Source organism: Mobula hypostoma, chromosome 2 (genome assembly GCF_963921235.1).
Source record: "Mobula hypostoma chromosome 2, sMobHyp1.1, whole genome shotgun sequence".
Taxonomy (NCBI): Eukaryota; Metazoa; Chordata; class Chondrichthyes; order Myliobatiformes; family Myliobatidae; genus Mobula; species Mobula hypostoma.
In genome coordinates this window covers 12,503,517-12,515,593 of record NC_086098.1, presented here as the reverse complement: position 1 = coordinate 12,515,593, position 12,077 = coordinate 12,503,517, and the positions used below count along the sequence as shown (strand labels likewise).

At 43.9% G+C, this 12,077-nt stretch overlaps 1 protein-coding gene across 1 annotated transcript in view; it reads right to left on the bottom strand.

Moving 5' to 3' along the window:
- Positions 1-7,215, bottom strand: part of LOC134343096 (collagen alpha-1(X) chain-like) — a 29,228-nt gene extending 22,013 nt beyond the window's left edge. The window contains exons 1-2 of the mRNA XM_063041986.1: positions 6,904-7,215; positions 6,142-6,266 (exon numbers count right to left, since the gene is read on the bottom strand). Of these exons, the coding sequence (XP_062898056.1) occupies positions 6,142-6,266; positions 6,904-7,215 (437 nt within the window). The remainder of the gene's footprint in view (positions 1-6,141; positions 6,267-6,903) is intronic.
- Positions 7,216-12,077: the final 4,862 nt, after the last annotated feature.

The window sequence follows — 12,077 nt, the reverse complement described above, 5'->3', positions numbered from 1 at the left end:
AGGAGGAGGAGAAGATGGCGGTGCGACCACTCCGGTGGATGATATCTGTAATCTGTCAAGTAGGGGCTGGGCACAATCCTGATTTGATGGAGACAGACGTGAGAGAACGGAGGAACATCTGGAGAAACTTCTGAAATGCCTTTTTCGCTGCCACTATTACTGTGTGATCCAGAATCTCCAGAGGGGAAGGCCCCGAATCTTCGGCTTTAGTCATAGTAGTCATAGTCATAGTCATACTTTATTGATCCCGGGGAAAATTGGTTTTTGTTACAGTTGCACCATAAATAATAAATAGTAATAGAACCATAAATAGTTAAATAGTAATATGTAAATTATGCCAGTAAATTATGAAATAAGTCCAGGACCAGCCTATTGGCTCAGGGTGTCTGACCCTCCAAGGGAGGAGTTGTAAAGTTTGATGGCCACAGGCAGGAATGACTTCCTATGACGCTCTGTGTTGCATCTCGGTGGAATGAGTCTCTGGCTGAATGTACTCCTGTGCCCACCCAGTACTTTATGTAGTGGATGGGAGACATTGACCAAGATGGCATGCAACTTGGAAAGCATCCTCTTTTCAGACACCACCGTCAGAGAGTCCAGTTTTGCTTGTTGCTCGGCGGCTGGGACGGGGTCAAGGTGCTCGGCAGAGATGGTGCTCGGTGTCGGAGGGCTGGTCGGAGGCTCTCAGTTTTTGGATGGACTCAGAGTCAGCTGTGGTCGGGTGCTTCCAATGCATCTGCAGTTGTTGGTGCCTGGAGATTTATGGCAGAGGGAGTTTCTCCCTTCTGCCGCCTGCTATTGGGACTACCGGGAGTCGATTGGAACTTTGAGACTTTTTTTTTACTGTTCCCATGGTCTGCTCCTCATCAAATTATGGTATTGCTTTGCACTGCTGTAACTATATGTTATAATTATGTGGTTCTGTCAGTGTTAGTCTTTGGTTTGTCCTTTTTTTTGTGATATCACTCTGGAGGAACATTGTATCATTTCTTAATGCATGCATTTCTAAATGACAATAAATGAGGACTGAGTTTCTTCATAATCTAACCTAATTTAACTATTTTATATATATTTACTGTAATACACAGATCTATTGTATTGTACTGCTGCCGCATAGCTAACAAATTCCTTGACATACGCCGGCTGTATTAAACCTGTTTCTGATTGTGATTCTGAGTTATATCAGACTGGCTTTGTAAGTTTGAACACAAGATGACGATTATCAGAAACTGTTGAAGTCACTTTGGAGTCCTGAGAGCTGCAAGGTTCTTTGATAGAAAACGAGATTATTCTGGGTTTCTCTAGAATACGTCAAAGATAGAAAGGCAGAGGGAGAGTGAGATGGAAACTCCACTTGAGGCTCAGTATACCTTTGCAGAAGTGATCTGTAAGTCTGTCACTGACTGCAATTTCTTTCTTTACTCAGTTTTGATGAAAATTCAGTAACCTGGCACATTGACTGTATCTCTCTCTCCAGAGAAATATTTTCTGATCTGCCTCCTTCCGGCTTTCCCTGCTTTTATTTCAGATTTCTCATGTCTGTGGTATGTGAGAGTATTTCTTGCCAAGTTATTCACTGAAGATAGTGATAAAATTAGATTTGAATTCCCATGGCTGGTTTATTAACTCAGATCTCCTGACCAGTAACTTTACCGCACCTTATTGTGCGAAATGTTTTATTTCTGGTCTGTGAATGCCTGGTAATAATTTCATTCCACAGTCAACTTGCTAGGTTCAGGTTCACTGAAACGTACCGTGAGCATTAACAACCAACACAACCGAACGATGTGCTGGGAGCAGCCTGCAAGTGTCGTTGCATATTCTGGTGCCAACATAGCGTACCCACAATGCTCGGCAGAACAACACAGACACCACAAAACAGAATTGTCTCATTGAGAAAACTAACTCTGTTCATAGTTCAAAGTAAATTTATTATCAAAGTACATATATGTCACCATATTCAACACTGACATTCATTTTCTTGCGGGCAAACACAGTAAATCCAAAAATTACAACAGAATCAATGAAGAACCAAACCCAACAGGATGGACAAACAACCAATGTGCAAATACAAAAGTGAAAATAAACAAACAAACAAACAAATAAACAAATAGATAAATAATTAAATACATAGATAAATAGATAAGCATGTTCTGACGTCGGCCTCCAAGACAGAGATCACAGGGTCACTAGACGGTGCAGGGATTTGCACAGGTGTAATTTTATTCCCCTTTTCAACGCCTGCATTTTTTTTTACTTTTTATTCTCCTTTTCAAAGCTTCTACAGTAAAGAAGCACCACAGGCCCAGACCTCACATTGGATACACACACCCTCCATCCCAGGAATCCATCTACTGAACCTGTGTTGCATTGCTATTGCCCGATACCCTTCCTTGAGTATGGAGACCAGATATGAGCGTATATAATATAGGACTTCAGTTCCCAGGGTGCAATGCATGCGGTTCACCCCGGAACTGGAAGTGACATTGGTGTGCCAGTTGCAAGCGTTCAGGTTGAACTGAATTCACGAGCTGGTTGCACGTGCTCATGCGGAGCTGAAGCCATTATTGGAGTGTCCTGTGAATAAAATATGCTAGTGTTTTTACTAATGCAAGTTTGCCTTTATTAAGAACAAACATAACAACATATACACGTTATTCCTGGTGAATTTTCACCAGGACCCTTGCAGTAATAGCAAGCCATTTTTAGAAAATCACTTAATTACATTGGAAAACCAACACAGACATCCCACCCTGCAAAAACTCATTTCAGGGAGGTAGCACCACCTCCCCTGCCCCCCCACTACCCCATTTCCCCCTCCCAGTCGACCTCCAAGGGTGTATGTATACAGGACATTTGATTATGGAAGAACACAACAATTTATTTGATCACGTATTGAAACTATTTACACACACACACACATATTGGCAGATTTGAGCATTTTGCTGGAAGTCGCAACCTCATAGCGGTCTGTGTCAATGAATTTGTTAATTTTGCAAGATATCAGATTCACAAGTGTTTTGTGAGATAGCTGACTTCTGAATTCTGTCTTAATGTGATGCACCATGCTGAATCCCCTTTCTACATCACAATTAGAATTTGGCAGCACCAAAAGCAACTTCATCAACTGGCAGAACTCTTTGAATCTCAACTGCCCTGTGCTCACAGATTTTACTTTGGACAGCTTCCCCCAGAACTCATCAACTGGCAAACACATGTAGTTTGGCACCAGTCCTTCAAGGTTAGTTGAGACATAATCCAGGACTTCCAAGTTGAGCTGTTCTCTTGCATCTACCTTGATCACATTTGGAAATCTCCCTGCCAAAGTCAAAATCTGCTTTGGATTCACCTCATCTTGGCTCTCTGTATTGACCACTGACAGAGTTTTCAAGATTTGGTCTCTCGTTGGGAACTTCTCCAAGATTTTTTGAAAGCACCTGACATAGAATGCTCTGGCATCTTTGAAGAACTACTTTGTCTTGTAAGGGGGTTATCGTCACATAGGACATCAATAGAGTATCTCCTGAGCAGCTAGCCAGCTAGTTTAAATAACGTTAGCGATGCTAATGAATGAACGACACCTGTTAAACTCACAACGCGCTGGAGGAACTCAGCAGGTCGGGCAGCACCCGTGGAAATGATCAGTCAACATTTCGGGCCGGAACCCTTCGTCAGGACTGTAGAGGGAAGGGGCAGAGGCCCTATAAAGAAGGTGGGAGGAGGGTGGGAAGGAGAAGGCTGGTAGGTATCAGGTGAAAAACCAGTAAGGGGAAAGATAAAGGGGTGGGGGAGGGGAAGCAGGGAGGTGATAGGCAGGAAAGGTGATGAAGGAATAGGGGAAAACACAATGGGTAGTAGAAGGAGGTGGAACCATGAGGGAGGTGATAGGCAGCTGGGGGAGGGGGCAGAGTGACATAGGGATAGGGGAAGGGAGGGGGAGGGAATTACCGGAAGTTAGAGAATTCAGTGTTCCTACCAAGGGGCTGGAGATGACCTAGACGGTATACCTGAGTGACCGGCTACCTGAGTGTTGCTTTGACCTCAGCATCTGCAGAGTATTTTGTGTTTATGACACCTGTTAAACTCATCTCAACATGTCTTTTACAGTCATTTAACCTATCGTGGGCAATAGAAAAGTCACTGTTGCAAACAGTGCAGCGAGCAACACTGTCATTATTTTTGACCCCTATTAGGCAGGGGTACACTTTAGTGTTGTCTGGGTGAAGTTCATTTTATATTTTCTTTTTTGGAACACTCTGCCATGGCTGCAAGACACTAAACTGAACTGATGGACAATGAAAGAGAGAGAGAGAGAGGTCAAATGTAAAACCCACCCACAGGGAAAACTGATAGGTCTACTTAGCACAAAGGGAAACCAATCAGGATGCTCTCTCTGTCACTCTCTCGCTACGTCTGTCATTCGCTCTCTCTCTCGCTCTCAAAAAAATCAATTTCCAGGATATCGTATAAAATTTACAGGCATCAGGGAGCCGCTATCAATATGCGGGAGACTCCCGGAACTTCCAGGAGAGGTGGGATGTCTGCCAACATGTTACAGCACTGTTTATTACTGAAATTGCAATGGCATTTTGCTGACTACATCTGCATTGTACCAACCAACTCCTGTCAATTACATCATCGGATCCACCCTGCTAAGTCTAATTAGCAACACCTGGCTGACTCCCAACGTTCCTTGTGAAACTGGAAAGGGAATAGCAACATTTTAAAAAATCTTAAAGGGATTTGGAGTAACAACACTGTGGGTCTCCAGGAGGGTGTGGTCGACACCCCACCCCAGCATGCCTAGTAGCAGAGTGCTATTTATTGTTCTTGTTTTAAAATGCTTTCATGGGATTATGGTGGGATGTTTGAAATTCATTTATTGCTACATTTTAGCTCGGATTTTACAGTTATTGGCTTGTGTGTTTGTGGGTCACCCTGACTGTAACCGGAGTGTGTAATAATCACCTCCCTCGTCTGTATGTGACCAAGTGGGTTCCCTGCCCCAGTCATAGTGCCCGGTCTGTTTGTGTGTTTATCACAATAGAACCAACAGTTGAGCTAAATGAGCTTCTCTTGTCTATCATCATGGACCGAATGCTCACCTCATCGGTGTCAGGAGTGGGATTAGAAATTAACAGTAAGATTGAAGATTTACGATGTTAGAAAATGCATAGCCATACACTTTGGTGGTAGAAATAAATGTGCAGACTATTTTCTAAACAGGGAGAAAATCCAGGAATCTGAGATGTAGAGGGACTTGGGAGTCCTTGTGCAGAACACCCTGAAGGTTAACTTGCAGGTTGAGTTGGTGGTGAGGAAGGCAAATGCCATGTTAGCATTCATTTCAATAGGACTAGAATACAAGAGCAAGGATGTGATGCTGAGGGTTTATAAGGCACTGGTGAGGGTTCACCTTGAGTATTGTGAACAGTTTTGGGCCCCTCATCTTAGAAAAGATGTGCTGGCAATGGAGAAGGTCCAGAGGAGGTTCACAAGGATGATTCCAAAAATGAAAGGGTTACCATATGAGGAACATTTGATGGCTCTGGGTCTGTACTCGCTGGAATTTAGAAGGATGAGGGGATCCTATTTAAACCTTTCGAATGTTGAAAGGCCTAGACAGTAGATGTGGAAAGTATGTTTCCCATGGTGGGAGAGTCTAGGACAAGAGGGCACAGCCTCAGGATAGAGGGGCGCCCTTTCAAAACAGAGATGTGGGGAAATTTCTTTAGCCAAAGGGTGGTAAATTTGTGGAATTTGTTACCACATGCAGCTGTGGAGGCCAGCTGTTGGGTGTTTTTAAGGCAGAGATTGATAGGTTCTTGATTGGACATGGCATCAAAGTTTATGGGGAGAAGACCAGGAACTGGGGTTGAGGAGGAGATAGAAAAAAAGGATCAGCCATTATTGAATGGCGGAGCAGACTCGATGGGCCAGATGGCCTAATTCTGCTCCTATGTCTTATGGTCTTATGGTTACAATGTTGGATGGAGAGCCTTAAGGCCCGGGGAATAAGTCAAGCAGTGTGCCTTCCCCACACCCTTGGGCCAGGCTCCCAAACATGGGGCACTGACCCAGAGGGAGGACCTGGGACCGACCATTGCGCCTTCCCAGGGAGCCCCAGTGGGGTGCACTTACCCAGACTCCCCAACCCGGGGGACATGGCAGAGCGCATCACTCGCCTTCATCGTGGCCCGCACCAGGGGACTCAAGATACCACAGCCATGGGAGGACGGGCAACATGGCAGGCTCCACCAACGCCACTAGAACAAGAAGAAATCGAACGGCCTCAGCTGTTCGCGCCGCAAGGGCCAACCGGAAGCTCCCCAGATACAATGGAGCCAGCCACCTGGAGCCTTAGCTGGTGGTGTACCTGGCCCTGGTGCAGGAGGGAGATGCCCTGCGGGCCCTCCTCAGCCTAATGCTGGCTGAACAGCATGACTACAGGGCCCTGGAGCCGCATTTTGAGCAGAGGCCATTAGAGCAAGCAATGAGGGAAGAACTGGGCACCACTGTGTGGGAGAAAGCCTGGGTGTGTTCACAGCAGTTCTCCGCCATTGTGCTCAGCATGGCTACCCCCAGTTCCCTCCCGCGGCCCAGGAAGAGCTGGCCCTCCACGCCTTTGTAAAGGCTCTGATGCCAGAGTGCCTTCGGCAGCGTTCGCCTGACATCGCCATCATCGCTGGCCAAGGCAGAGAGGGCAGAAGCAATTTTAGCCCCCCAAGGTGTTCCAGTTGCCTAGCACACCGTGAGCCCGGGCTTGTGTCACTGAGGCGGAGGAGGAAACTGATGAGGATGAGCCTGTGAGACAGGTCCGACCACCGCTGCACCAGCCCCACCGTGGGCCATAGAGCAACCAGTGTGGCAAAGCAGGCCATCTGCCTCAGGACTACCCCATACCAGCGCCACAGCCCAGCCATCAGGAAATGCCAAGTGGGCAGCACCACCCGAGACCTCCAGCAGAGTCCCTCCAGTGTTGCCCCTTCGGTTGGGCCATTTGGGTGAAGAGCAAGGCTTATACGTGGACTGCGTGGTAGAGGGCATCAGATGCCGTGCGTTGATGGACATGGGGGCAACCATCACTATCATCCATCTGAGTGTCCTCCCCAACACGGACCAGCCATCTTCGCCTGGGTGGACAACGATGGCGTTCCAGCTGGCTACGGTCACCGGTGACTGTGCGTCAATGAGAGAGAAGAGGTGGCTGGGCATCGCAGCAGGGAGAAGCACAGTGGAGCACAAGGTGTGGCTTGCTGACACCTGAGAGTGCTGTATCATTGGCCTGGACCTACACGCTGTCCTGCTGGGCTCCCACATGGATGTGCCGGGGGCGACACTCTACCTCGGCACTGCGGCCGCGGATCTCCGGGAGGGCAGCTCCAGGAAGCGAACACAGCAGGCGCAACAATAACCACCTTCGGTCTGACGGCAGCCCACCGCAGTGCAAGCACAACCCACATTACGGGGTGTGTAACAATCACCTCCCGTCTGCATGTGCCTGATTGGTTTCTCTCCCCGGGTCTTAGTGTTTCTGTGCTTTTGTCTCAATAAAACCGGCAGCTGAGCTAAACGAGCTTCTCTCATCCGTCATCACGGACCAAATGCTCACCACAATACTGTTAGAAATCGCTCAAGGGAACCGCTGATAAATTTTGAGCACAAAAGATTCTGCCGATGCTGAATCTTGAGCAACAAACACAAAATGAAGGAGGAACTCGGCGACTCAGGCAACATCTATGGGGAGGAATAAACTGTTGGCATTTTGGGCTGAGACCCTTCTTCAGGACTGGAAAGGAAGGAGGAAGATGCCAGAACAAGGTGAGAGGGGAAGGGAAGGAGTACAAGCTGGCAGGTGGTAGGTGAGACGAGGTGGGTGGTTTGGGGAGGGGGGTGAAGTGAGGAGCTGGGAGATGATAGGTGGAAGAGGTGAAGAGCTGAAGAAGGAGGGGAGGGCCATGAAAGAAGGGAAAGGAGGAGGTGCACCAGAGGGAGGTGATGGGCAAGTGAGGAGAAGGGAAGGTATGAGATGAGATCCGGAATGGGAAGTAGAAGAAGAGAGAAGGAAAGGAGGGAAGAAAAAGTACAGGAATGTTCATGCATCTGGTTGGAGGCTAATCAGATGGAATATGAAGTCTTGCTCCTCCCAACATGTCAAAATGGGAATGTGAAGCTGAATTGAAATGGATGACCACCCAGAGATCCTACCTCTAAAGGTGGACTAAATTTTGAACTTATGTCTAGATCTATGAAAGACTAACCTACTTTACAGGGTCAAAACCTATCAAAGGAAAACACCCTATCCATGACATCACCACTCCTGTAGAAGTTGACGTCATCGCTCCCAGGATCAATTTGCTTCCATACTCTGAAGACACACTGTCAATTTTAGTTTGCTGCAATGTAAACATACTGTTCACGGGCAGAATTGGCAAATGGTTTTAAAATAATAAATAAAATGGAAGATAGAATTTTCTTCTCTCGGGTAGAATAGAGACTTGAACAAATAGCATATTAAATAGTAACCGGAAACAAGGAAGAAATACAGATGTCAGGGATGAGATTAATTTTCTACATCCATGCTACAGCTAGACCACAACTAAAGGTCATGGGTTAAGGGTGAGAGGTGAAAGGTTTAAGGGGAACATGAAGGGAAACTTCTTCACTCAGAGGTCGATGAGATGGCGACGAGAGAGGACCAGTGGAGTGAGTTCGAGATGGAGGATGGCGGTAAAGAGGAATGGAGTGGAAAGAGTAAGAAAAGAAAACAGAGGTATGAGATATCGAACTGTGAGGAGTCAGAGGATGATCGAAATAGGATAGCAAAACAATGGAAAGAAGATGAGATTAAAGCAATTATAAAACTGAACGAAGACAATTTCGGTGACTGGAACCCAATTCTTTTGACGAAGACAATCAACAAACTTATAGGCGAGGTTAACAGAACAAAAATTTTACGAAATGGATCGCTATTTGCCGGGATAGTGCTCAGCAAGGCAAAGTGATAAGATTAAATAAAATAGACGGCAAGAAAGTACAATGCTCCATACCCCACAACAGAAAGTGGCCTAGAGGAGTTATTTCGGGAATACCAACAGAAGTTACTATGGACAAGATTAAACAGAACATAAAAGGAGCAAAAATTATTGAGGCCAAACGTTTAAAAGCTACAAGAAATGGAAAAAAGTGTGATAGTTTGTCAGTTACGATTAACTTCGATGAAGAGAGATTGCCGACTGAAGTTTATTTAGGACATATGTGTTATGAAGTCAGAATATATATACCACCTCCTTTAAGATGCTTTAAATTCCAGAAATTCGGGCATATGGCAGCGGTCTGCAGAGGGAAACAATGATGTGGGAGATGCGCTGGAGAACATGAATATGGGAAATGTGAAGCGGGAGCTAGGCTGAAATGCTGTAATTGTGGCGAGGAACACAGCGCAGCTTACCGAGGGTGCGTTGATAGTAAGAAAGAAGCTGAGATACAATATGTGAAAGTAACTCAAGGAATCAGTTACGCGGAGGCAGTGAAAGCATTTGCTGGAAAGAAGGCTATCAAGCAAACAAGTACAAGGAATAATAAACCGGTGAACTTTGGGGGCTGTAATAAGATAAATAAGGATACACTAACAATGAGTAGAAAGGATTTCATACTGTTTATGGTAGATGCCATTAACTGTTCAGCGCAAACAGACAAAAGAACTGAAAAAATTAAAATTATAGTCAAGTCTGCAGAAAAATATCTTGGGATTACAGGGTTTAGGTGGGAAGCAGTCAAAGAAACGCTGAATGGAGGATCAAACAGTTGACAGGCAGGAGAGGCGGGATATTAATGGCAGTATATATATTACAAGGGGATGCAAGGAGTCTTATTGCAAATGGTCAAGAATTTACAAAATGTGTATCAGAACTTAAAGGAAAACTTCAGATTTTATGTATACAAGAAACATGGTTGAAACCCAAGGTAAAGGTGCAGAACTCCAACAACAAATAGAAGTACTCAAAAAGAACAACTGAGAGTTGGAAAAGAGATTGGATGAAACAGTACTGCATTTAAAGGAGACGGTTTCTGAAAAGGATGCTTGTTGTCAAAAATTCAGTGACTTGGAAAACAGATTAAGAATGGAGGAAATTAGTCAAAGTTATAAAAGGAAAAAGGAATTGTTGCAAAGTGAATTACTTACATCCGGATTATTAAACGAAAACATGGGAACAAATTTAAAAGTTAAGCATGCAATAAATAATAAGAAGATTTTAGTCTTACAAATGATGCAGATGAAATCAATGTAATTGAGGTGATGCAATTACTTGAAAACCATGTGATAAAAATTAGGGAGAACAGCAGTTTGCAACACTGCTCTCTAACGGGTGCATACAGCATTTGCAAGAGGAATTGCAATTACAGAGTGAAACAAATAGAAATGCAGGTGAAACTAGGTTGTCTAAAGTGGGTTGGAAAGAGATTGAAAATGGAGGAACTTATTACAAAATTACAAAAGGAAAAGGTATTGTGGTAAAGTGAAGTATCTACATTCAGGTTATAAATGAAAACATGGAAGCAAATGAAGAAAAACTGCAAGATCACAGTAAACAACAAGAGATTATGATTCAGGAGAAGGGAAACTTGGAAAAAGCAGATAGACTTGAAAAACAGCAATTTTAAATGTTAAGCATGTGAAAATTAATATTCTTAAACAAGAAGCTTTTAGCTTTACAAATAATGCAGTTGAAATCAATAATGCAATTACTTGAAAACCATGTGACAAAAATGAGGGAAGAAAAGCAGTCTGCGGCACTGCTACTTACTGAGTGCATACAGCACTTGCAAAATTAATTGCAATTACAGAGTGATGTAAATAGAGATCTGCAGGCTGAACTAGATTGTTTAAAGCTGAGGACTCCAGGATGAATTTGGTTGAAGACGGAAGCCTAGTAGGTGGTGGTGATGCACCTTAAAGAAGGTTTGCCAACCGTCATTAAACAAGAAGAAGAAGACGTCTTCACTCAGAGGGTTGAGAGAGTGTGTTGTGAGCTGCTGGATAGATACATGGGTGGTAGGGGTATGGAGGGTTACGGTCACAGTGCAAGTCGATGGGAGTAGGCAGTTTAAACGGTTCAGCACAGACTACATAGGTTGAATGACCTATTTCTGTGCTGTACTTTTCTATAACTCTATGATTCTATGCTGGGTCCCCCAGGAACAGCAAATAGCAGCTAACTGTGCATTTCATAGTGTGTGTTTTGACAGAACTGGTGTGTCAGGCTACTACGATCTCCCACGAAACTGAAAGTGATGTGAATACTTAACAGCTCAGTCAGAATTTTGGCATGAAACACTGTTGGGTCTCCTGAGTATTTTCTGCATTTTCCCTTTTATTTCAGATTTCCACCATCTGTCGTATTTTGCTTTAGGGTAACAGCCTGTAACTATTCTAAACAAGTTATTAATTTGACAGAAAACAATCAAGGGACTTAATTTGTCAGGAAATATGAAGAATAATAAAAAAGTATATGATGTTTATTTTATACTTAACATGAGGATTTATTATGTGACAGTTTGACTTTGCTTCCAGTTTTCAAATTTGCTCTGTCTTTTTTACAATCTGCCTTTTACATTTTATTATTTGCCTTTTGAACCCTATCTTTTACACCATCATTTGTGAAATAGCAGTGTATTTATGTTAAAGGTGTTAGAATTGCATTATAATTATGGAGTGGTCAAGGGATTTTAAAGGTGGGAGAAATCTGACAACATACCATTTTGCAAAAACCACTCCTCTAAGCAGTACACGCCCATATTAGAAGGTCCTTTATAATGACATTATAAATAAAATATTCATTTTTTGTATATAATATTATAAACATGTACTATATTTTTATTTATATTATCAGTTTATAATTAATTAAATGAAACATGTCCAAATAATTTCTTCCCATTCCATGTCATAGAGTCAAACAGCAAAGAAATAGTCTTTCATTCTCCCAAATCTTGAGGCCCTGCATTGGTCAAGGTTGACCATGGATATTGTGTGCTAGCTGTCTCTGCGATGCTCAAGCCAGGGCAGTACGATATGG